We start from the raw sequence: 27,259 nt of genomic DNA on the forward strand, positions 1-27,259 counted from the left end.
CCCTATTCCCCACAGCACAGGGTGTGAATAAACAACCATGCTTGCTACCTGTTCTGCTGCCACAGTGCTGGCACAACTAACTAGGTGATCAAGGAACTGGAAAACCACCACCCCACCCCCAGCAGCTGGAGCTCCTACAGCAACAACATGATTTAACTCTTAAATATAAAAAAAAAAAAAAATCAGTCACGATTGAACCTATTTCTGTAGATCTTTGGCAAATCTGTTTTCTCCTAACACATGGATATAATTTAGCTCCTGGAGATGCTTCTACAACCCCCCTCCTCCTTCCTTTCAGTTCTGGAAAGGCAGAGTATGCATGAGCTCCATTTAGCCTTGCCATATAAATGTCTTTTGTGGTTGTTAAAGTTCTCTTTGGCCAAGTTCTCTAGTAAGTAAACTCCCTAGTGGCTGATCTATAACATTACTCTGTGATGCCTCATTTTAAAATAGACCACAGCCTTGCAGCCTTGGGTTTGGGGGTTTCTTTGCAGAGCATCACCACCTGCAGTGGGGGTGGCTGGCAGACCCTTCTGTAACCTCCTGCTGCCAAATTGCTGCTGTGTACAAATTCCTGCAGTGTAAGGAGGGAGGGAGAAGGAGCCAGGGGAAATTGGGATGAAAACTGCTTTACAATTTGGAATAAATAAAGACTTCCTCCCTGATTAGAAAAACAGCTAGGAAAGTCTAGTCTAAGTTCAAGAGGCTGCTTTGTAGCATCATAAGCTGTCATGAGTGCTGGTTCCTCATCCTTTGGAGAATTTCAATCTCTGCTAAGCAGAAGTGATGCTCTGCTCAAGGAGGTGGCAGGTCTCTTGGAAGCTCACAGTCTGTTGGAACTTTGCTTCTCCCTAAGGGAGTCAAGACTCAAGAAATCACTAAACCTGCAATGTTATTGAAATGAGATGCTTCATGGAATGGGAGCCTGCATCATTCCTCTTGCTGCTGGAGACTGGGAGTGCTTTTTAAGCATGCAGCCTGTGTGCTGAGACAGCAATAAACCACATGAAGGCTTTCACCCTTGTTTTAAGGGCCCACAGTGATACAGGGAACATCTTGCTTAGGGGCAAATCCAGACCCCGTCCCAATAACCAAGCAAGCAATACCCTCTTGTGGCCCGTTGGTGAAGGTTGGTACCTCTTTGATGTTAATGGGTCACTGCAGATGAATAGCCACCCACCTCTCCTCTCTCTTCTTTTCCCAGGGACCATGGTTGGAGTAGATTCTCCAAGGTGTATCACCCAAGGTTGTCTCTCTAGCTAGGCACTGTGCTGTATGATCTGTACCCCTCACTGGGTGACTCTTCAGCCTCTGAGTGTATTGCACAGATCCCTGCATGGGTTGATTTGAAGGCCAGCAGCTCTCTGCACTGTTGGGTATGAGTCCTGGCCCATTTCTCCCACTGGGAGAGCATCAATCACACCTTTAACCACATCCACCTCCCTTCCCTCCCACCCTCCTCATCTTCAGGAATCTGATGAACAAAGTTCATCTACCACAAAAAGGAGACAGCTGATTTCCAAGGGCAGAAATCCTTGGTTTCTTTGGCACCAAGAAGTAAAGATATATTCATAAATGGCCTAGCTCTAGAGGCTTCAGAAGGGAACCGCTGTCACACGTGCTGCTGTAATGCGTTGCTAGGATTTGCCTTAAAGGCTGTTAATTGGCCCAAAGCTGGTCCCTATGTCAAAAGGATGAGAAGCCAGGTAGTCTTTATAGCTCCCATCGATCAGTTTGTCCGCATTGTTCTTGGCAAACCAGCAGTCAACTTCCTGCTGGCCGTTGTAGATCCTCCTCTGCTTCCACACAACAGGAACGAGCCGGCCCTTCACCTTCAGGGTGTTCGTGGGGTTTGGCTTCAATGCTCCCGTGTGGTTCTGACCAGCCTCCTGATGACTTGTGTTCAGAGATTCCTGAAGAAGTTTAACTTCATCATTCAAGAACTGACCTGCAAGGCAAGATAAACAGAGTCCATCACTGGCTGGTTTGTGCTTGTTCATAAGGTCCTGCAAATCTTCTCTAAATCTTACAAAGAGAGAAAGAGACTTTAATAAAACCTTATTTCTTTTTTTTTTCCCTCCACTTGTCAAGTTACATTGGCTGATCTAAAGAGCTTTTAGAGCTGCTAGTAGTAAGTTCTCTTCTGTAGGACATGGTTACTAGAAGATAATAAACCATACCATGCCTACCTACAAAGATAAAGAAGATCTAGGCCTGAAGCTCTAAGCACTCTTCCCTTGCCCTCTTAGGTTTGGCCTGAAAAAATCTTGCCCCAAGTGTGGAATTAGAGTTTTGTGCATGTGAGCAGCCAAACCATACAATGCCTACCTACAAGGATACAGAAGATCTAGGCCTGAAGCTCCAAGCACTCTTGCCTTCTTGGGGGCAAGATTTTTTCAGGCCAAACCTAAGTGTGGAATTAGAGTTTTGTGCATGTGAGCAGCCTGAATTCAAAACCCTACTCCTAAGGGATCATCTGTTTAACCTCAGAGTGCCTGAATATCACGGAAACTATGGCTTCAACCTTAAAGTTCTGCACTTGTACACAGCCATGAACATCACTAGTTCTTGTTGGCTGGAAGAACCCAACCATCTAGAAGTTCTCTGAGGCTAGCTAAAGCCTAGTGGCTCTCAAAATGTGGGGATGACTCTTGTTTCACTTCATATTTGAAAGAAGGTGGCCACAAAATGTACCAGTGTTTCTTAATCTTGATCAGACTGGGGTGTAAACAGCTCAGTCCTGCTCAAACAGACCCTCTGAACACGTGCAATACTTGATGGCTAAGCCAATGAGCTCTGGCAGCCTGCTAGCTCTGTGAGTAGAGCTCTTTCAGGATCTGCAAGACCTCAGTTGACTGTTCTCTCTGCCTAGAGAGACTCAGACCCGACTTCACCATGTCCCTGAGAGCACATTAGCAGATGGGCTACTCTGAACTGGGACTACTGTTAGAGAATCTCTTACTGGAGCCTTGTTCATGGTTCTTGGGAAATATTTGACTCTGTATTGGGAGCATCAACCATCTGTACTCTTTTTATGATGGTTTAATATAGTCATCATTAGAATGGAAATGTGAAAAACAGGCCCAGCCACACAGTCAGGCTTGTGGGATGTGGCTCAGACAGAAAAAGATGGGAGAGGAGCTGGGGATACTAGCAGGTAGAGGAGTTGGTTGAGAGTGGATGTAAAAATCTCACCTTGGAACTCAAGCCCCACCCACCTTGTTCATCACCTCCTGTCTCTAATTCTTGAAAAATGTTTGGATCATTGTTGTCTGGTTTACAGCTCTGACCCTGAGAACCTCTCACCTACCTAGCAGCCCATGGGAGTCAGAAGAGAGGCCTTTGCTGTTGGAGATGTAGAACCCCAGGTGATTCCTCTGATAAGGAGCTGGCTTCTTGTAGTGGTGGATGAGGATGACAAAGCTGATGGTGTCTCGTATGGTCACGGTGACGTTGGAATTGGCAGAGATGGACACCTCCAGGCTCTTGCTTTGCACAACAGCAGTTCGACCACAGGACAGAAGAAGTCTTTCCCCATCATCCAGGATGATTCTTTTGGGTGTGATCTCTAGGTAAGACCTCTCTGGCTTATTGCTGAGGATAGTGATGGTGCTGAAGTAAGTCCGATGCTTCTTGTGGCCGTTGGGTGGTGCAGGAGCTCCAATTAGTTGCCCATTCACAGTTACACCTTGCAAGAAAATAATCAATAAGTGAAAGCAGGAACTAAGGTCAGGTCTATTGCCTCAAAGATCCAAGCCTTGCAACCAAGGACATGCAAATTCACCACCTCATACTCGATTATTTCAAGGCTCAGCTGCTCCTCAGCACAGCTCCACCCAACCTTAGACCTACCTATGATTGAAACAATGATGTGCAGGGATTTGGGACCACGTAAGACAAATATTTCTATTCCTGACAGCTGTAGCTTGACCAACCTTGGTATGATTCACCTAGACCACCTATTTGTTGATGCATAACTCAAACCTAGGTAGCTAACTGGAGGACTAAGAAGAGCTGTTGGCAGGCCTGCTTCTCCTCGTATCACCAACTGGCACAGGGACTGAACTTCTAGGAAGATGACCTGGGTGTGTCTGAATGATGCTTTCTCAGAGAATCTCAGGGTAGTAGCTAGCTGTGATTTGTTCTGCCTCTCTACCTGACTCCTAAGAAGAGAATTAGCCTGGAGAGCCACAGAGTAAGGGTTACTATCTTGGCCAACACCCTAAAGACCTGCAGAGGTAATAGCCTGGCCTGTAACACTCGTTGGCCAACACCCTAAAGACTGAGCAGCACCTGTAGAGGTAATAGCCTGGCCTGTAACACTCACGGATAAAGTCCTGAACCTCCTCAGGTAGGTAAGAAATTCAGGTTCTCTTTCTGTTGCTAGATAAAGTCCTGAACCTCCTCAGGTAGCAGTGAAAGAAATTCAGGTTCTCTTTCTGTTGCTGCCAAAGGGGACCCTGAACCTTTCACTCCCATTGGGTTATTTCCAGCTTCACCAGTGCTGCCTTTCCAACTTCCCCCAGTTTTGCCCCAAAAGAACCATTTTTGAGCAGTCTAAGCTTCAGAACTCACCAAGTCAAAGAAAGCCTAGATGTCCACAGAAAGACTCCCAATTATTTGGATGATTTTTGTGAGTTGCTGTCCACAGTGTCAGCCTCTGAACAGCTACTAGACAGTAACAGTAAAGGAGGAGGTTTGTAGCTAACCCAAGCTAGACCCAAGCCATCAACCCTGAGATGAAATCTCTCCATATCCCATCCTTCCTAGTAAGGGAGTGATCCCTCTGTCTTTAGACTCAACTTGCTGCTGCTGCAGAGGCTGTTTTCCGCAAGCTCATACTGCATTTGAGCCACAGAATCACTCAAGCAGTAGCACAGATTCAGCCTTTGAAAGAAGTTTAAGGGAAACATGGCCAGGAGATGGAACTTATTCACTAGGGTAGGCATGAACACAGAGCTACAGAGCCTAGACCACTGCCACACAGAACATAATTCTTATAACTTCATTGTGGGGTGGTTTATTTTCGTTGTAAAACAAGTCTGTGCATTGTCTCTGGTTTTGACAGCCCTTCCTCCCACCGTTGCCCTGCTCAGGATGTAATCTGCTTAGTAGCTGCCCTGCTTAGAATTCCAGATCAGCTCAAACCACAGCCTGGGGCCCTGAGGATCAGACTGGCTTGGGCAGTGCAGATCCTGCATTGTGTGGGTTTGCTCCAGGCTGTCATGACTCAGTATCCAGTTTGGTAATCTCTTCACTGAGACAGCCTCACTGCTGGGTGAGCCCTTTGGGATACTTCACTCTGCTCTGAAGCAAAGAGTACTGTAAGTGAAGGGTTGAAATTCCAGCAGTAGAGCAATTTTGATGAGTCCAAATCCTTCACTTGCATGTTGTGACTTTTTAACTAGAGGGCTGATGAAGTTACACCACCAAACACATGCACTCTCTCTGTCTCAGCTGAATCATCTGTGTAATCCCTTGGCACAAAGGAGGCTGCATGGCTTGAGCAAACTCTACATGCAGGATGTCTCTGGCTGTTCATTCAGCTGTGGCTGTGGTAGAGGTCTACTTGACCTGGTCAAGTGCAACACCCAGGCCACACTGAGACTACTGATCAGGAGCTGAGCTCTCCAGTCTAGCTGGACTGAAGGGGTACAGTGTGGTCCTCATGCACTCAGGAGGGGCTTTTAGCTGTTTACATGTACTGGCTGCTCCCTTGATTCCAGTCAACGAAGACCTGAACTAGCAAGAGTTTGGATACACATAAAAACCAATTCTTTCAGTGACAGGACAAGGGGCAATGGGCACAAACTGCAACCCAGGAAGTTCCATCTGAACAGGAGGAAAAACTTATTTCCTGAGAGGGTGCCAGAGCCCTGGAACAGGCTGCTCAGAGAGACTGTGGAGTCTTCTTCTCTGGAGAGATTCCAAACCTCCCTGGACATGATCATGGGCACCCTGCTCTGGGTGACACTGTTGGAGCAGAGGGGTTGGACTAGATGATCCTATAAGTCCCTTCCAACCCCCATCATCCTGTGATACTCTATTTACAAGCACTTCTGTAGATGGATTGTGTTGGTAAGAGTGGCCAGGTCTTCTCCTTGCTTAGGCCTGCTGTGAATTTACCCATTTGCTGTGAAAAGGTTGGAGGTCAGCGAGTGCAAGTGGACAGTTCACTTCACCTTCTAATCCAGGTGATTAGAACTGGAAAATGAATTGCACCAATTCTCCATTTCCTGCCCAGAAAAGCAACTTTTTCCTCATTTCCTACCACTTTCTTGCCTATGAAGCACCTTTGTGCTTGGTCTTCTTGCTAGAGAGCTTGCCTTGCACCTCAGCTTTCCTCCACAAACAACTGCCTTGCTTGGCTGCTCACCAGATTCCTTATGATCAGAGACCAGTCGCAGAATGTCCCCTGGCTCTCCATCAATATTGAAGCAGACAGAGAACTTGCTGGAGGGAAAATCAATGACAAAGTGAGGGTCTCCATCCGCTGAGAAGACAGGGGGAAAAGAGACAAACGTGAGAGACTTGCACAAAGCTGCAACTTCCAAGACTGTGACAAAACTGCTTTTCAAAGTGTGTTTCTCCTTGTTTTTTTCTAGGACCTCCCAGTTTGTTGTTTTTAGAGGGAAAGATGGAGTTTGCCAGGAAATGCCACATTTTGCTTTGTTTTGCACAAAGTTTGTTCAATTTTGTTTTGGTTTTCTCACAGGAGAGGTTGGGTTTTCAATGAAAACTCAAAACTCCAAGCAGTCCAGGTGAAAATTAGGATATTTTCTTGGAATATAATTTCAGTGATGTATGGGAATTGTCATGCTGTAGAACATTTCTGCCTTGCCCTTTACTCACCCTTCTTCCTATTACTGATCCCCTCTGTATTTTGTTTTTATTTTCATTTCCCACCATACTCTGTAGGTCTCATAAATGGGATTTTGGCTGATTTGTCAGGATGGTTCTACCACAGTGACATGCAACAGAGTTTTCCATAAACCCATTATTAAACAAATTCATAATTTCATTTTTATTTTGGATTATTAAAGACATGAAAACAGGCACTAACCTGAAGTTTTGGAGATTTTAATTCTTTGTTTGTCTTGCTGTCTACGTATACCTAGAATTGGGGAAGAAAGACTGATCAACAGAAAGGACCATAGTATAATAATGTTCACAAAATAATATTTAGTGAGGTTATGGGACATATTTCATTGTGCTACTATAAGCTTCATTTAGAATACTAAATTTTCTTCTGTTTCTACAGAGCAGTAAGTGCTTCCAGGGTTGAGTCAAGTGCCTAAAAGATTTGCTGAAGGTCACCCAGCCCACAATTAGCAAAATCAATATGAAAAACTCAGCTTTCTGCTTACCACTCCTCAGCTCAATGGGTAGATCACCCCTGTTGCCCAAGTCAGCCCTGAGCCATTACCTGTGCATTAAGATTTCTTACCAACACATGCTTATTTCCCCCTCGTACCTGGTGGTGCCTTGTGCCCCTGCAAGCTCTGCAACTTCTCACCAATGCCATCAGTAGAAGGACTGATAAACTCCTCTTGAGGTGGTTCTGAATGGATTCCAGCTTCTCTCATCTTCAGAACAGTGAAGGGAGTAACAAAGTTGTAAGTCAGGGCCATTGACTTGGCTTTCTCCATCAAATAGTCTTTTTCCTGACTATCATCACTCTTCAACCAGGAGTTGAGCAATTCTTTGATGGTGAGGTAACTCCATGCCCTCTCAATATGATTTCTATCACCTTTGCCATCTTCCAAGCCAGGGACACCTCTGATGTCATTTCTGCTTGGCAGGTCAATAGCCACATCTGTTTTGAGGAGGATGTACTTCTTGGAGTTGCTGGCAGTCACCTCCACGTGGAGACTGTCTGAGGTGTGGTTGATGAGTTTGCCAGCTATTATAATTTCAGAGCCATTGAAGTAGTTAGGGAAGAAGTTCTGGGTGACTTGCTCCACGTTGCCTTCTGGGTAATCAACACGGATGTCAGAGAGAAGGGGTGTTCCTATTTCATCATAGAACCTTAAACAAAGACACATTTCTCACCATTAGTACTGCTCATCCAAGTGTATCTACACCCTCTTGCACTTGTACATGGCCAAGGATACAGCCAGACTATCTAATTTGGACTTTAAGAAGAAGTTAGAGCTATGAAGCCCCAAATTTAGCTACTGCATCTACTGTAACTGGGCCCAGAGAAATGGGGGAGTCTCTACCCTGAGAAATTTTTCAAAACTTCAGTGGACAAGATCCTGAGAAACCTCATCTAGATTTGAAGTTAGCTCTTCTCTGAGCAGAAGGCTGGATTACATGACATGCAGAGCTCCCTTTCAACCAGAATTGTTCTCTGCCTCCTTTCACTTTTCAGTGTTTCTTAGGTACCCAGAGTCTCTTCAGTGTGTTCAGAAGCATCCCAGCATGGTCCAGCAGTCACTTACCTTCCACTACGATTCAAGAGCACTGCAAGGAGATATTTGTGATCATTTAACTTTGCTGAAGAGGTCCTGTCTGTCAAAAGTAAACTCGTGGCTCCTTAGGTTCACAGAAAGGACCCTAGCTATTTCAAAACACACTTGGAAGAGATGCTGTTACCCACAGCTTTCTAGTGGTATTATACATGGTATTCTGGAGCCAAAAACTGTAAGACCAAGATGCAGCCAAAGCTTCTGTATCCCTGGAAGAGCCATAGACAACAGTTTTGGATGGTCATTGTGGAACAGACAGGAACATGGTTTTCTTAGGGTCAGAAGGAAAAATATGGGACATGGTTTAATGGTGACCTAGCAGTGCTGGGTTAACAGTTTGACTTCATGATCTTGAAGGGCTCTTCTAACCAGAACAATTCTAGGAAAATCGTGAAGGAATCTCACTGTGCCCCCATAAATGAGGACATTTCCAAGGAATGGAGGAATTCTAACTACTAAATACAAGACAACTTGCAGAAGAGGCCTCACTGCTACCTCATCACTGACTTTCTGTGGGTGTAAGCAATGACTGTCATGGAACCAGAGAATTTAACCTTATAACACTTTTTTAACATGACCTACCATACTTCTGAAAATACTCTGCACTGGACAGGCCAGAAAGCCTTTACAAGAGCTCAAGCCCTAAGTTTACAATACTGTATTTTCCCTGCAGCAATGTGCTTTTGATGGATCTTCCCAAGCTGCTGCAAGAATGCCATGTTTCCCATTTAAATGTCAGACTCCTCATCTCTTGGCAAGCCATTTGAGTCTAATTTGGTAAATAAACAAAGAACTGGCCTCAGCCCTTTTTTAGTTCAGACTGCATTTATTTTTCACATCTGCTTAAACAGATTGTCTGGAAGCCTGAGTTACACTTTCTGGTTTATTCTTTCTCCAAGGAAAGCCAAAGCTTTGTTTTAAAGCTTTATTAGTTGGCTTTATTTTGAAGTCTCTTTGAGCACTCAGTGTCTTTGATGCAGAGACCTCAATGGATTTTAAAACATAGGTGAATTAAACCTGAGAATTTTCTGTGAAATAAGTCCAGGGATGTAACAAATACTGGAGCAAGGGGCACAACCTGTCTTACAGTACAATGCAAGGAAGTATCTGTGTAGAAACACAACCCCTTGACCACAAAAATCAGAAATGACATTGGCACCCATGTAGATTTTCCCTCCGACAGTGATTTGAATTGGCCTCCAGCAAGTGATTGCACCTTTCCACATAAATTTGGCCACATACCAGCTGGGTTTGCCATCACTGAGCTTGATAAACAGTGAGCTGTTTATTGGATAGAGATGTTTGAACAAGCATTTGCAGTGCTGGGTTCCTGTAGCCCCATCAATCCATCAATCTTCCCTCAGGTGCCAGGGAATGCCACTTCCTATCCAAAATGCCTGTTCTGAGAAGCATATGACATGGATGGAGTGGCAGATGGATCCTTTCCTCCCTCCTGTGAAGAGGTGGCACTCATTCCTCTCATCTCTCCAGGTTTACATGCCCAAAACAACTATTTTTAGGGAAATGAAAATTAGGGAAACAAACGCCTTGTCCTGAAGGTCTTGGAAGCTCTAGTGCAGCTCAGAGAGTCTTCGAGGAAGGAGACAATTTCTGTTTAGGCATCCTAAATATTTGAGCCTCTCTCAACTGGAGTTGAGCCTCAGAGAAACTCCCATCTCTTGTGCTATCTCCTTAGAGGATTTTCCTTCCCAAAGCCATTGCCCCGAAGACTCAGTGCAGATATAAGCAGAGAAAAAAAAAAGAACAAACCCTTTGAGGTGGCTGGCTGCATCCTCATCCTCCTGGAAGTGCCTCATCATGCCACAGTTCTCCAGCGCCATCCTCTCCAGCAGCTTGTGGTCCACATCATTGCCAATGCCAATGGTGAAGAGGCAGAATTTATCATGGATGGCATCCTTGGTGTTGCTGAGGATTTTGGAGGACTGTGTTTCCCCAACAGTGGGCCTCCCATCCGTGAGGAAGATGATCAGAGAGACGCTCCTGGCATCGATGTTGTTCTGAGCAATGTAATCATTCAGCAGCTTTGCACCAGTCTGGAGGGCACCGTTAATATTAGTCCCTGGGAAGGTACCAAAATGATTATTTCTCTTAAGAGTGGTACAAATAATTTCCCTAAATTCACTTTAGGACAATGACAGCATCTCTGTTCATCAGAATGTTCTTTTTTTTTTTCACATGAAGTTGCTGTTTAACTCAGTTCAGCTCTGTGACTCAGCACCAATTTGGGCTAGTTGTTTATGGTCTTATGAATTGTAATTCTTTCTGTGAAATTGCTGTAACCTTGAACTTTTCAATGTACAATAGCCAGCCACAGTAAGCAGAGTCACAGCACATACCATATCCTACCACTACATACAAAACCAGTTAAACTTAATGAGGGACTCTCCTAGATGGCATCTGAACTGGGAAAACAAGTTCTGTTCGTTCTGTCTGAAGGGCACAATATTTGAAGAGAGGAAAAAAAAAAAAAAGCCTTCAAATGGGAAAACAAGTAGTTGGGTTTGTTATTCAAACCCCAGGGGCTAACAAAGTTTAAAGAGATGAGAAAAGGCTTTGCTAGCTGAGGAGTGTTTTCACAAAACAACTGGCTAGTGAAGAATGGAGCTGCGTGAAGTGGGGCGAGAGGGAAAAACAGAAAATAAATGAATAAATAGATGTACTTTAGAAGAATATCTAAGAAAAGGATTCAGACCTATTGCTTGATCAGGAGAAAAAAAAAATTAAGCAGGAAAATTACTACAAGTATCTCCTTTCTCCATATATTTTTTTGTGTGTGTGTGCTAGGAAAGGAGCTAAGACTCCTGAAAAGTCCTCAAAATCCAGACTACGTTTTTTGCAGAAGCCTTTTGAACCAAAGCTCTGCACCTAAACACCCTAATATTCTCAGTCTCCATCCAGATTCAAAATTTCAGAACTTTTTACCCCAGAAAGAAAAGGAAACCATCTCATGTGGCAGACAACATAATTTCAAACCTTCAGGCTGTGAGCCTGAATGTATGGACATCCACTGGAAGGTACTCAAGCAACAGCACCTTCACAGGGAAAATGCAGAGTTAGCCAAAACTAAAGTACCACTGGCTCACACTGGAGAATCATCCCACCTTCCTGTTGAACCTGAGCCAACCATTTCCTTTTACTTTTGTTCTCTGGCAGGTTCATGGGCAAACCCAGCTGGTTCCTGCATAGCTCTTTTGGCACTTCAGGAGTAAAAAACTTTGTACTCTGAATTTAGTCCCACTATTGGTAATTGTTTAACTGGGCAGGTCCTTGGACCACTTCCTAAACTCTTCCTCTGACAATGCAAACAGCACAGCAAACCATCCTGTTTGCTGTGGTTTTCCATCAGAGGGTTTCCTTTGTTGGGAGTGGTCATTGCTCAGGGACAGCCATGGGAAGGCTCAGTCTGACCTTCAACCAGCTGTGAAGGATTTGCAGAGGTCATTTTGCAGCCCTCTGCTTCCCTGGGGAGTGCTCAGCAAGGACGGGCACAGCTACCAAAATATGTTTGACTACAAACCTCACTATATTTTTTTGTTATACTAGTGTCCAGAGCCTCATAGGAGACCACTGCAAGAAATTCAATGTCATGCCTGCACTTTGCCACTGTTCTGGGGTCTCCTCCTCTCCCAGCAACAAGACACAAGCAAAAAGGGGCAAGAAATTCTTCAATATCATTCTGGTCGCTGCTTGGTAGAGACAAGAAGATGACAGTACTAGGTGAGGAACCAGCTCTTGCAAAAAGCAATCCCACAGCTCACATTGGGCAGTCAATCTGTGGAAGTTCCAGCCCAGACAAAATCATGTGCCTGCTTTTACAGAGGCTTTCAGAAACTACACAAGTACTGGGGCTCGGTGTGTTCTTCACCAAGACACCCCATTTTTTCCTGTGTCCTCAAGATATAACCATGGGAACTTTCCCACTCTGATGGTCCTTATCCCACAAGCCATTGTCTTTTTATTACAACATGCTACAGGACCAATCCACCACTCTCCATTCTAGTGTAGGTAGTCGCAGAGCAAAATTAATCCCATTCATACCTCCAGTAGGTGACATGTTATGAATGTACTTTTTGGCATCTCTTATATTATTTGGGGTGACTGGCACCAGCTGGTCCTGCTGCCAGACCTTTATTCGGTTGGAGAAGCCAATGATATTGAAGTGGTCTTCGGGCCTTAGGTCCTGAAGGATTGTGAAGAGAGCTTCTTTAGTCTAGAAAGAGAAGAGAAACCAGTAGGCACAACTGTCACTGCTTTAGTGGGCAAGAATTTAATTCTTAAGAAGTTATATGGATATATACATAATATTTTCAGCATTAATAAATGTTCAGGCTAATATCTTCAAATGAAGAAGATACAAAATAGGTATTGCACATTCTACCTGCTGCTAGTTATTTTTGTCCCAGGCATGTTGTTCTTCATGAATATGCCAACATTATATTGCTCTGCTCTTCGTCCTTCTATGTGAATATAAGCAACCAGAGTGAGGAAATCTGGTGTCAAAACAAATTCATAGCAAGCAAGGTTAAGGCTCCTGGGTGGTGAGAAGGACGGCTAATATGTTCAAATGAAGAAGATATAAGATAGGTATTGCACATTCTACCTGCTAGTTATTTTTGTCCCAGGCATGTTGTTCTTCATGAATATGCCAACATTATATTGCTCTGCTCTTCGTCCTTCTATGTGAATATAAGCAACCAGAGTGAGGAAATCTGGTGTCAAAACAAATTCATAGCAAGCAAGGTTAAGGCTCCTGGGTGGTGAGAAGGACAGACCACCAAGGATAAGCCAACTGGAATAGTGCAGATGTGCCCAGTTCTCCCCAGTGTGACCCACTCTGATTTGGTAGCCACACAACTGTGTTCACATGGAGAAAAAAATTCCACTTGGCTAGACCAGCTAAGAGAAGATGCCCAAAAGCAGCCTTTGTCCATGAAAACATACTCTACATTGGGATGCAAAACACATGGGAAGAATATGAGGCAATATCTGCAAGCAGAGGGATCAGCAGCTTCTCAGCTCTTCCTCTTCTTGGCCACCATTAAGCCTTTCAAATTCCAAGAAAAGCTATGCAAGAAATAACATAGTGGAGTCATCAGGATTTAAAGGTTTCTCTCATGCCTATCAGGGAAAGGGTTTGTCCAGAAAAAATATTACAGGTAGTCAGCAGTGCTGGAAACTACATTTTTCTAGGCCTGATGTTGCTGTGGAAGGACAGTTTGGAAAGGAGCTCAGAAGGCTGAACAAGCTGTGTCATCAATATCCCTCTGGATTCTGTATTGAAGCTGATGATGCAATGGTGGAACTGCAAACAAATTACCCACCACAGTGGATTCTCTAATCCTCCCAGCTGGTGACTTGGCTTCCAGCCCGCCTGAAATTAAGAGGAATATTTCCCATAGCTTCAAACATTTTGGAGCCAGGTCCCTGCCTGTTTCTGTCCTCTGTATAAAACATTTTCCTTTACAAGGAACACAAGATCATTCCTTCATTTGCTTAACTGGAACATTGCTCCACGTCTCACCACCATGCATTTTATGAAGGGTTCATAGATGAGAATACTAAAAAAACTGCTGGTGGAAGAGGCTCTTTCAAAGAGAAGATGACAGCCCCCACTAGGTTCAGAACACGATGTGCACCAAACAAACCTTCAAGAAGATGAGTATCTGCCCCAAATATGAAGGCTGTCTCCCCAGTCTATAGTCCATAGAGGTCTTGCTAAGATGAGCTAAACAGTGGTTATTTGACAAGAAGGGAAGGTTTTATGCTCTCTCACCTCCTCTTTTGCAATAGCCTTTGTATTGTAAACATGCATCAGATGCTACACGACAACACCCTTCAGAGGGACCCTCAAATATTCACAGTCCCATTTTACAGAGGTGAAAACCAAGGCACAGACTACTTTAGTAATGATGTCAAGGCCACAAATGGAGAGCTTTCCAAACCTTGGAGCTTCCAGCTCTCAAACCAGTAGGCCAGACCATCTCTCATGCACATGTAGAAGGGCAAGGCACCAGTTACACAGTGGAGAAAAGGATTCTTGGATTTGTTCCATGATAATATCATGAGTGGCCCATGCATTTGTCCCTCAAAAAATAAGATCAAAGTAAGCAGCAAGTGAAAATGGAGAAGTTTCTATCCTTTGTGAGTGTCATCAGACCTTCATGCCAACCTCTGCTGAAGGAAATTTGGGGCAGGATGCTAAAACAAGTAACAATGAGACCACAACTGTTCTCTGTGTTTAACATTCCCCCTCTAGTCCCCCCCAGGACAAGCAAGGGAGAGAAACAGAGGTGCCTAGAAGCAATGAATCGGTGGGAAACTCCCCAGATCTCATTATCCATATTATAGCTCTGATTAAAATTGTCATCATTTGACCTTTCCCATTACAAAACCCTTCTTTTCAGTTCTTTGCAGTTCTGTCAAACTGCACTTTTCTCAGAGGGATTTATTGGGCCCAAAAAGCTTTGTTGTTCCTGAGAACAAGGCGAGAGGAGAAATAATCTTGTTTTGGCCTCCTTGCAGAGGGACTGCATCTCACCTCCAGCGTGCCCAGAAATTCCTTTTGGCATTCTTGGCTGCATTCAGCCAGAAGAATAGGAGAAGAAAAGGTGGAACAATGTAGAGCAGCAGTGTAGCTTGATGTTCTGCTAGAACATCAGAAGGGGTCAGGAGGGAACTGAAGCAGAGTTTGATAGAAAAGGCAGCACTTCCCCACACCCTCACCCAGGGGCCAAACATGGGGCTGGGACCACCTCTCTCTCCCCTGATTTCATTCTCTCATTCCTTTTTGTCTCTTGTTTTTGTCACAGTTAAGTCATTTCTGTGGAGTTTGAGTCGTTTTTTCCCAGGAAAAAGTTCTATAGTGTTAACACACAGACAGGCTGGATTCTGGCATCTATCACGTGCTTGCCTCTGCAACTTTAATAAAAATCCTTTGAATTTATGTCACATATATACACACAGACATATGTACAAGTGTGCACGTCCTTGCTCCAAAGCAAACAGAATGAGGGAAGCCATATGGTTCCTTCCCCTGTAGTTTTTACCTCATCCCCAGCAAAAATGAAGGGTGGGATTCAGCTTTCCCAACTCAGTCATCAGAAAGCTGGGCACTGCATCGAATCCCTCTCTAGGCAGGGGGAGACACCTCCAGGGAGTAATCCATCCCATCTGTCTTGGATAGGTTTTAAGATGGGCTGAGTCATTGTCTGGAAGTGCCTGTCTCTCAGCATTGTCTCCAAGAGGCTGAGCAGGTCAACTGTAGAGAAGGTGGGACTCACCTCAAGACCTAATCCTGCCCAGCTCTGAGCACAATAGTGCTTACTGGAGCTAAAAAGAGCTGAGCTGTCTCTCCACCTCCCCCAGAGTGCTCTGAATTGCCTGGCTCATCCTGTGTGTTTCCAGCTCTCCTCCCAGCCAACGAGGACCTCCAGGTTTATCCTAAAGACCACAGTCCTCAAGGGGTGGCATCACACACCTGGCTACTGCTGCTCCTCACCCATAAACAGGCTGTGAGTGAGACGTGACTTCCCTCCAAAGGGCTGGACAGGATTCAGGAGCTGGCAGGCAAAGGGGACTTTCAATAACGAGGATATCTTGGTAAAAGTGCATTGCTTGAAATCCTTGGGTACGTAGCTATGACTGCGTGCTCTTGGTGCCCAACCCTCTCCTCCAGTCTCCACCAGCCCCCAGGCAAGGATCTGCAAAGCTCTTCGTGCAGACAGTGCCTGGCAGCAGCCTCAGCAGGTTTCTCCTTCTGGCCTTGTAAGGACACAGCTGGAACATCTCCCAGCTCCGAGCAGCCAAGGGCTGAGGCTGCCCTGGGCTTCCCAAGCTGCTGTGCTGCCGATGGGGGCTTTGCACTTCCACCTGGCCCCAGTGAGTCACTGGGCTGAAACTGGTGCCAAAGACTTCTCCTGCGAGGCAGCAAGTTAACCCTTTCTTCCCTGGTGAGGGCCAGAGCGTTCCTCCAGGGCTGTGCATCCAACGCCAGTTCCTTTTGGGGATAAAGTGGGCACAGATCTAACCCACTCACACTGAGGAAGCCCAGTTTAAGGGTCCAACACCCTTGTGCCAGGTGCTGCACAAGGGTGCACTGTGAAGAAACACTTCTCCCAATTTATTTGCCAAGGTAGATGCATTTTTTGACACCCTTGTGCCAGGTGCTGCAAGGTGAAACACTTCTCCCAACTTATTTGCCAAGGTAGATGCATTTTTTGTGCAAAGGGTGGAGCAAGGATCAAAGACGAGGAGGGCAGGAAGCAGCAAGATCAAACAGCTGAGATGGGAACTGTTTGTAGCTGTCAGAGACAAGTTTTAAATCAGGATTCAAAAGAGGATAAGGTAGTGGAAGAAGATGCCTCCATTTCCCCCAGGTGGAATTGAGCTGAGAGGTGGATGCTGATTTGTCTCCCCAGTGCATTTCCATTGAGAAGCTGTGGTGGTGAATGAGCTGTCAGCACAGCTGGAACCTAGGGCTTGAAACAGCCACCTCCAGGGGCTACAAAACATCAGTCCCTAAATCTAGAGCAGAACAGTCATGGTCTACAGTTAGGGACAGCTGGGGTGACCATGGCTGCCAGGGAGTGATGGCACTTCTTGTCTGTGCTTCAGAAATGATGGGAAGCTGAAGACAAGCTCACACTGCCTAAATAACCAATGTGCAAGCTGTGTCTTGTCAAACTTACAAGGTCAGAGACAAGCCAGCTCCCAGCCATCACTCTGGTCTTTGTTGCCACTTCCACACTGACACATGGACATGCAACACAACTGCTGCTTCTCTGCTTCTCCCTTGCTAAAATCCCTACATCATGGCCAAGATGATCTGGGGCTGTACAACACCCAGCAACAGCAGGAAGAGAAATTCCTCAGCTACAGCCCAATTCAGCTGTGAACTGTCACCTTTGTACCTGTGCCTTGGGGCTAGCTCTGCCAGACCTCACTGGGCTTAAACACTGGTGGAGGAAAGTATGGGAAGAGGCACACTCCCATGGGAGGGCGGAGAGCCTTCAGCCATTTCTTGGGTCAAAGAGCTGCCTCAGAGACATCTGGGGTGATGTCAGACCATCTGGGCACCTTTTAGGAGGGATTTGAGTCCCGATGACATTTCTCCCACAGTCCCTTGGTTGTTTGAGGAGCAGGGTGAGGGCGAAGCCTGGCTACCCTGAACGCTGTGCAGTTCAAAGGGAGACAATGTCTGGTTGTTAGATGCTGTGGCACTGCCAGACGTCAGCCCTGCTACTGAGCAAGAGAGGAATTCAAGCACCTCATTATAATGCATGTCCCAGGCCCACGTATTCACACTTTCCATTGCCTAGGAGCACTTAGGAGTGCTTCATCCTAAGCCCACATCCTCTGTACAAGCTTCATGCCAGCCCATTAAAAGAGCTAAGGCACAAGATGTAAGCTCAAAGGGAGTTAGGAACCCATAGCTCTGACCACTAACTTGTCTGAGAGCACAACAGTGCAAAGAAGGGCTCAGAAACTAGATCTCCTATAGCAACTAGGAGAAAAGTACAAGTAAATATGTTGTTTGGCAAAACACTGCAAGGAAACACAGGGAGAACAAACAGAAAAGATCCCCCCTCCCCTTCCATGTCCTCTATGCTTTGGTTGATATCCTTCCCTTTCCAAACACACAGAGGCAGCTGATAAAAAGGTCCAGAGATGGTTTTTCTAAGCTAGAACAGCCATAGCTGGTCAAATCTGCCCACAGTCTATCAGAGGGATTAATGCTGTGACTCAAGGAAAGGCTGGAGTCAAAGTTGGACCTGACATGGTGCTGTGGAGGTGAGACAAAGTGCTGCCAAAGACTGGGTGTGGGATCAAAGACCCAGATCCAGTAGGCAAGAGAAAGGCAGCGTGAGCACCTCTGGCATTTTTTGGGGAGCAGCTGAGGCACAGAGGGAGGTACAGTTTGGGCAGTGTCATTCCCGCTGAGGTCTGAAGCCACATCTCATGAGTTTTGCTTTCCTCTATACCCCAGTTTCCATTCTGCCCACAGTGCAGATCACACGTCAGTTGCCAGCCACAAGGACCTTGCACCAAAAATGGGGTTTAACCCAGAAGTTGATCTTTGGATATTTTTTACCTCCTTCTATGCCCGCCTTGGGGAGGACAATCTGCCCTTTCTTGCTCTGCAGGGAGCATCGTGTAGTTCAGGGGCTGCAGCTCACCCTCACCCTCTCCCTGTCAATGTATCTTTGTGCCTTCTTCCTGGCAGATGGTGTAATTGAGAGAAACTCCTTCACAATTTTGGACAAGAAGCATTTTATTTTACACTGCCACTGATGTGGGGGAGTTTGGTTGTAGAGCTCTGGACAATAAAGGTCTGTCTTCAGTCCATGCTCCAGTCTCTCCTGCCTGAACACCACAAATCCTTTGCTAGTAATATGAACATTACTGAGTCCCTATATGGCCTTAAAAATAGTTACTTCCTAGACTGCAAAAGAAATACTCCACCCTTCAAAGAGACTGCTTCTGTTGCCTTTTCTGAAAAACATTTTCCAGTTAATATGGAGTAAATGACTTGGCTCCACATTCATCCAGGGCAGTTAAGCACTGGATTGCTGCTCAGTGGAAGAGAAAACTGTCTTCAAGGATGTGGGTAAGTTTAGCTGCCAGCTGAAGTAACTCACTTCTCTAGCACCCAACAGCACGGTGAGGATCAGTACATGAAGAACTGCAAGATGACCCAATTTCCTCAGGAACCGGAGTTTCACATGCCCAGAGGGCAGAGCAGATGCTGAGCCCTTGCAGTCCCATGGCAGCATTGAGGATATAAATCAGTGCTTGCACAAAGTTTTAAGGAGGCAAGTTCTTATCAGCACCAAGCATCATTTCTTCAAGCATTTATCAGCCATGCAGGATGGATTACATTGGGAGCAGTAAAGGTTGCTGTACAGTAAGTCCAAGGGAAAAGTTTAAAGGCTGCCCCACTGAAATGACCCCACTGGGAAGAACGGGGCCAGCTGGGCAGACAGCCAGACTGACACAGCAGTGGATGAAGGCTACATTCTTGTCTTGTGCTTAGCTCGTTTTAAGTGAGGTCACATCCCATAGCATGCCAGTCAGACTCTCAAGGCCCCACCCTGTCAGCATAACAGTTTCCATGGAGCTAGAAGCAAGAAGGTCAACACCAAGGGGGAAATGCCCCAGGCTCTCAATGCAGGGCTTGACATCTCTCTCTCTGCCCATCCTCGGAAGATGGGGTTAGTCCCAGCACATGAAAACTGTTCCAACAACTTGGGACTTGCATTCTGTCACACAGATCAGCTACTGGCATAGTGCTTGGAAGAGCTGACTTGCCCAAGCAGCTGTCCACAGGACATCCCCTCGATTTCAGGGACCATTAGCTGCTACACTCTGCAGCAGTTGTTGAGCTGAAGCACACGTTGCCATGATTTACATATCAATCAGCCCACATCCCTCATCAAGTAGACACTCTCTCAGACAGAGTCTCTCAGCAGTCAGCAAACTTCTAGGTTTTGGAGTTTTCAAGCCCCTTCTCAGAACATCCTACCTGTGCATTCAACCTGCTAGGGGAGGTGTGTTGTCCTTTCACAGAGAGATGCTTCCCCTCCATGGAGAAAAGCTCTGCGTTATTTCACCCTGGAGATTGCACCATTCCTTCTCAGGGAGGAGTGCTGTTTCTCCATGAAAAGTCTACTTCATAGACATGAAGTATCTGTGATCCCTCCACAGAGGCTGTGACTCTGTAGCCACCTCCTTTCATAGCCCTGGCCCTTTTTCCTTGAACTGTGATACTTCTTTACTTCCAGATGTGACTTCCCCATTTTCATCTCCAGTGTGAGAGGTGGTGACAGTGGTTGGTTGGCTGAAGCAAAGGCTCAGCACTTTTGCTCAGGGTTAGCATTAAGCAACACAAGAGCACTGAATTGTTCTTTAAAAAAAGCAAACTTGCCTATTTTCCCACCTGAGAGTCTGCCACAGGGCCCTCACAGTCCTCCAACACTTGCTATCCTTCCCATTTTCCCTATTTCCAAATGACCTTAGCATCTCCACCTCCAGGAGCTCCACTCCCTCCTGTACATCTCTGCCTCCAACCCTTCCCCTGCCCACTTCCATTCCAAGCCACTGCCTCAGACCTCACTCCAACAGGTTTCTAAACAAGGTCCCACAAGCACTTCTGAGCTTCAACTACCCTTCACAGTTAGAAGCAGATTGTCCCAGCTGAACAACATGTAGTGTACACCCCATATTAGGATGAAAGGGTATTTACTTGGAAATAACAACGTAGTTACAAGGAGTATTAAACTAATAGCTTAAGTCTTGGCAAAGACCAGATGTCTTCTAGACTTGGTGGATCTTGTACATCCATCAGCCCAGCTACAGGTTTGCCAGCTAAACAGACAAGACTCTACAAAGAGACAAGCACAGACAAAGAAAATAACCTACCTAGGTTCACATAACTGATGCATGATGAAAACACGAATAGAAGCCAGGTCTAACTTCCAGGTGTTGCTCCAGCAACTAGAAAAACACAGTTCCACCTTGGAAAGAGCTACCAAGGAAACACAGATCTCTAGCTTCACAGATTTGAATGTAGATGCTGGGGCCTTGAGGGTGCTAATAGGCTTTAATGGTTCTGACCAGTCCCACCTGGGGCCTCCACCCACATTCCTGCCCATTTAAGCTCCAACCTGGGACCCCACTAACCTGTCTTGAGTTTCAGATCAAGAGCTATACTATAGTTGTCTCTAGCTCTGTCCTAACTATACCTGATTATAGATCTCAATGCCCTTGAGTCACAGAATAACCTCCCAGCTTGATTTAGTCCCTTTCTTTGCACTATGGACTTTTCTGGTGATTGCTGGGCTGTGGCTGCCACTTTAGTAACACACATTTTCAGTTCATCCTTTGATGAATTCAGCAAAGGTTCCAGGAGAAGCTCTTGGGAGAATTCTCAGTGCCTGCATGGGATTTTAAGTTCAAGCCTCAGCAACGTTTCCATGCCAAACTCTGCATTTGCCTTTTCATCCTATTTACTCTGAATCCAATTACCCAACCTATTTACTCTGAACTTGCCATTGATGGGTGGCTGGGGTCTTCCTGGGAAATTCTGTCTCTACTTTTACTGCCTCAGCATTGAGCAAATCAGCTGGGGGGATGTTGACTGCTAGTCCTGAGACCAGGAACAGATGTTCCCTGTCCTGAACATCTGAGGGCAACTTTCCCTGAAGTTTACTTGCTTCTTTGTATGACCCTGTCATTATTTATAAGTTTTAGGGTTTGGGGAAGGCAAAATATTTTGCTGCATGACAAGCACTTGCATCTTTCTTGGAAGCTGGGCACTTAAGCTTATAGAGATGTGATGTCTTATTTGCTGTAGCAGTTCATATATATCATGTTCCCATCTGCAGAGGGGACTGAGGTGACTCTGCTCTTGTGTACTCCCAAGGAGGAAGCAGCTGCATGAAGTTGTGGTGCTGGAGACACTGCCCACAACTCTTCACTCAAGCTGTTTTTTTCCAACAGAAATGGAAAAACTGACAAATCTTTCCTCTTCACAGGGGCTTTAAACTCACTAAAGGCTGTAATTACGATTAGTATTTTTTTCCAAAGTCCCCTGGCATTTTAAGGCAGTTCTCCTGGGAAGCGGACATTGTTTTGGGTCAACAAAAGGCCCACAGCCAGCTCTGCAGCAACCAGCAGAAGTCAGTGGAGTTGCAGAAAGAACTTCAAATGTTCAGGTGCTCGTCTGCTCTCTCACCACCCTGGAACCCCTCAGAGGGACTGTGTGCTGAGGCACAGAGGTTTAGGGATATGTGTATATAAGGCACTTGGGCCCTCAGGAAGACTTAAACAATGTGGGTCACACATCAAGGGTCCCAACAGTGGCCCTTGGATGGATGCAGACAAATAAACTGAGGTCTTTGCAAATAGGCAGCAGGTCCCAGCTTCAGCTGAGCTCCTCCTGGCGCAGTCAACCTCAAAGAAAATTTCAGTCTGGCACACTACCTTGGACAACATGCCAGGCTTGTGGTGTAGCCAACGGTTTAACTGAGTGGGTGGGCCTGTATTGCCTGCAGGAAAGGTAAGGTGAAGTGAATCTGTGGTTGAAACTACTGCCTTTTACTGCATGTCTGCAAAATACCTGTAAATCCACCCCCTTGCCCACACGTTCATAGCTTGGAAGATGCTTGTTCTGTAAGCCTGAACTGCAGGCTGATAAAGGCCCTTTTTCACCCTGCTGAGTGAAGGTGGGGATAAGCATGGTAATCACAAGGGGCCCTTCTTTCTCCTAGTTATACCAAGGCAAACCTGCAGTATCCTCCTCTACCTGGCCAAAGGTACCATCAAAAATCAGCAGATCAGACTGCTCAGATGGAAAATCATTTTGCTGCCCAGTACCAGATATTAACCTGTTCCCCAGGCTCTTCTGGCTCTTGATAAAAGCAATTATTCCACACAGAGCTTGCTGTCTCTTTGCAAATAAGGGAAAAAAGCTCACAAGGACCAACCCAATATTTCCCTTGCCAGTGGGACACCGGCAATGACGTGCAATGTCTTGAACATATGAAAAATATTTTATCTCAATAATCAAGTTTTCTCTTCCTGACCTTCATCTCCTTGCCAGTGCTAGAAGCTGAAGGCTCAGATCCTCAGTGGAGGTGGACTGCTGCAACACAATTGAGTCTGCTAGACATTACCAGAGTTCAGAGGCTGTGAAAACTGCAGGAGGAGCATGTACATTAGTTGATCTTCCCCACAGAGCTAATATATTTCTCACTAGTGTGAGGGGAATGTCTTCATGGGTTTAATGATTTGATTTAGGCTGATCAACGAGTCTTCCTACCTGTGTTTGCAACTGGGTTTGGACATCTTGTTGCTTCAAGGGCTAAGATGCCTTAGGAAGAAAGGGATGGTATGAACAAATAAAAATTCATGTAGGAAAAGGAAAGCTTTGGGAGAGGAAAAGAGGAAATGACTCACGATTAGACTGTGGGAACTGCAGTGAGCATGAAATCCTGACCCCGTTGGAGACACTTGGCCATTAACTTCATAGAAGCAGCTGAGTGAAGAGTACAAAATCTCCTTTGGCTACTGCAGAAAGGGGCACACAGCTGATGTCTCCCATCCTTGCTTACACAACCCTAAAAACTGTCCTTTGTCATATTTACCACAGCTGACCTGCAAGAGCACTCTTTACAAGTGCTGACTGTATTTTTAGCTGATCTTGCATGTGACTCAGTGGAGAGAAATGAGGAAAGGCAACCCCATGGGAATTCCCAGCTCTCTCCACACCACCACAGATCACCACAGCTGCAAAGGGTCTGAGAGACAAGCAGAGCAGGCATTTCCTCTGCTCGGATGTATCCTGCCACCAGGGGACGTGGCTGTAATTTAACAAACATCTTAACAACAACAACAACAATTGGGGAAAAAGGCCATTGAGCAGACATGGGTCCTGGCTGTAAGGTTCTTACTGTATCAGAAGAGATGAATTACTCAGCCAGTTGTAGATTTTGGTCTTGACTATGCTGTGTGAGGTTTTTATGGTTTAGGTCATAATTCCATGAAGTTCTATTTTCTGGAGCAGTTGAAATTAGAAGAAGATAAATGTTGCCTGCACATAGGACTTCTCCATAATATTAAGAGTGATTCTCCATAAAAAGAGTACATATAGGTGAGATATACTTCAGGTGCATTGAGAAGAGTGTGACCAGCAGGTCAAGGGATGTTCTCATCCCTCTCCACTCTGCCCTAGTGAAGACACATCCAAAGTACTGTGTCCAGTTATGGGCTCCTCAGCCCAAAAGAAACAGGGAACTACTGGAGGGAGTCCAGCAGAGGCCTTGAAGATGTTGAGGGGACTGGAGCATCTCTGTTCTGAGGAAAGGCTGAGAGCCCTGGGGCTGTTTAGCCTGGGGAAGAGAAGCCTCAGAGGGGATCTGATCAATGCTGAACATGATCTAAAGGGCAGGTGTCAAGATGCTGGGGCCAGACTCTTTCCAGTGGTGCCCAGTGACAGGACAAGGAGCAACAGGTACAAACTGCAGCTCGGGAGGTTCCATCTGATCATAAGGAGAAACTTCATTCCTGTGAGGGTGTCAGAGCCCTGGAGCAGGCTGCCCAGAGAGGTTGTGGAGTCTCCTCTGGATAAATTCCAGTCCCTCCTGGATGTGATCCTGGGCAGCCTGCTCTGGGTGACCTGCTGGAGCAGGAGAGTTGGGCTAAATGATCTTCCAACCCCTACTCTTCTGTGATTTTTTCAGGGAAAAAAAATTGGATAAACCCTCAACAAAGATTCTGGCTAGACCTTTCTCTCACTTTAAGCTCAAGAGGCACCTATTTGTAGCTAATTACCTGGAGATTGATGTATGTTTAGCAGCAGGTGCTGGCTAGGCTATGAAGTAGACCTTCAGGGGTTAATCCTTGGCCCTGTTGTTTCTATTAAGTATATGAAAAAGAAACACTAATACCCCCAGGAGGAGAATAAAAGCTTTCATAGCACAAGGTTAATCTGCTGACCCAAGGTACCACTCGCACAGCTTGTGCTTGCACCAAAGCCCTTCAGAGTTTTAATCTCCCCAGCTCAGAGCTGTGTCACTGGCTGGCTGCTTTCAGCACGCAGGACCGGGTGCATTTCTGCAGTAGCTGTTTCTTCTGTGAGGCAAGGAGGAAAAAAAAAGGATAATGGAAGGCCAAAAGCCAGGCTCTGTCCACAGGAATTTGTAAAGATTCAGAGAGATCTTCACATTCAAGACCCCATTCAGCCTGGTACTAGGTATGTTTGTTAACAACCCTCTGTTTGCTATTCCAATTGCTGGGGAAGATCATTAGGAGCCATAGAAGTCATACTCTGTTTTAGCTTACAGTGGAGATAATTTGATTTAATAGAGGACATGGCTTCTTAATTAAAATTTATGATCACCATTGAAAGCAGATAGTAAAGTTTTTAGCAGAGAGAGAAAGGCAGTTATACCCCAATGTCCTCATTCAAAGGCAGAGAACTGCCAGACAATGACCATGGTCTGTGTTTTCAAGAACATCTAGGCTAATGTTGGTGGCCAAGAGAAAAAAACAAAGTCTCTCAAAAAACCACACTTTCTAGAAATATCAGTGTGTTCCAGGCAGGCAACCAAGAAGCCTGAATGAACTAATTAGTGCTGCTTAACTGGCCAAGATACAAGTCCACACCACTGGCCTTCAGCCATTCTAGTAGTTACACCACACCATCCATAAAGTCTGAAACTGCCCCATACTGGTGTCAATCTGTGTGGAAAGGGTCACTTTCCCCTGTCACTATCTTGGCCATGGTAAGAAAGCAGAAGGTAAAGATGTGGCCATCCAACAGAGAGAAGCCAACTGACTTCTCCACATCTCATGCCTGAGGGAAAAGTCTTCAAATGGAAGGAAACGATGGTAACCCTACCAGGACTTCTGTCATTTTCTGCATAGACATACAAGATGAAAACTGGACTTAACTCTCCAGTGTGAGTGCAGACCTGAGGTGTACCTGTCAAATCATTCAGAAGAGAACTCAAATCTTAATTAATGTTTGCTTCTAGTTTAGACTAATAACACTGTGCTGAGAGAAGCAATCCCCCAGGCATGATGCCCTTCCAGGCCAACTGCTTGGCTCCTGAACTGGAGATCATTTCCATTTGTCCAGCTCAAGACCAGAAGAAGCAAAAATATTGAGGCATCAGCCTGAACCCTCCATATCAAAGGTCAATTTTAAGCATTGCTGATGTGCCCTTCAGCTTGGTGTGTTGGCTCATCTCAAGATATGTGCCCTGGAAACACGTCTGAGATTTATGCTGAAAGATTGAGATTCTCAAGCAAGACAAATTGACCTTTCTTTCAACAGCATGCATTGAGTTATGAGGTTTTAGCCAAGGTTAAGGACAGCAGTAGCTTTCCTCTGCTGTTAAGCTGGATACAGTGGCCTGCTGAGAGTTCTCCCAATTCTGCCTCTCTCCAAACTGCTCAGAACAGAACTGCCCAGGACAATCCCATCCACAGTAACCCAGATCAGTTCTGACAGCACCAACCTGTTTTATAGAGTGATAAAGTCCTCTGCATTTCATGTTCCCATCTCATTCCCAGTCACATAATTTCTCACTGCAGGCAAATCAATTCACCTGGGGATTTCTTCAGAGCCTCCTCTCACCTCAGACATACCAAACGTTTTGCAGAAGAACCCATCTGGTGAGGTGAAGGCTGAAGCAAGCTCTCTGCAAGCTTACAGCCAACCAGTCTATGATAAATGCCAGAACCTCACCTGTTTCAGTTTTGTCCCCACCATGGAAGCACTGCTGTCAAGCACAAACACAACGTTCTTTGGCAATGGAGGAAGATCTGTGGGGGCGAAGTAGTGCACGAAATACCCATTAAGAATCTGTGGAAGAGCAGGGAAATCAGGAATCAACAGGAGATCTTGACACAATGTTCCACACACATCATTGTGGGATATTTGTTTGGGCACATCTGATGCTTCTTTCAATGTCTGTGTCTACATTGGAGGATATGAGTGCTCTTTGATGCCCCTCTTAATCCTGGTCTCCTGTTTATCCAGGCTGAGGGAGCCACTAGAGCTCCTCACATCTTCATTGGTGGACACTGGGTTTTCCTTCCAGATATAGTAAGAGTAAAATGTGTCTACTCAGGGTTCAGAAATAAAACATGCATTTGGGGAACTGGTCTTGATGGATCTATATGTATACAGACAGTATATTTGGATACATACAGGCAGTTTATTTGGAAACTAAAAAGCAGATACAAAAAAAAGAAACTCAGTG

General features: G+C 45.6%; 1 protein-coding gene across 1 annotated transcript; it reads right to left on the bottom strand.

The window, feature by feature from the left end:
- Positions 1-1,524: 1,524 nt before the first annotated feature.
- ITIH5 (inter-alpha-trypsin inhibitor heavy chain family, member 5) lies at positions 1,525-26,859 on the bottom strand (the record flags this gene model as incomplete). Its single annotated transcript, XM_008947571.1, has 8 exons — positions 1,525-1,948; positions 3,311-3,688; positions 6,377-6,493; positions 7,064-7,114; positions 7,475-8,028; positions 10,242-10,551; positions 12,531-12,702; positions 26,743-26,859. Coding segments are annotated over 8 exons (1,998 nt in total), but the record flags the coding sequence as incomplete, so codon positions are not given.
- Positions 26,860-27,259: the final 400 nt, after the last annotated feature.

This window comes from Merops nubicus, unplaced genomic scaffold (assembly GCF_000691845.1).
Source record: "Merops nubicus isolate BGI_N331 unplaced genomic scaffold, ASM69184v1 scaffold4109, whole genome shotgun sequence".
NCBI classification, from domain to species: domain Eukaryota; kingdom Metazoa; phylum Chordata; class Aves; order Coraciiformes; family Meropidae; genus Merops; species Merops nubicus.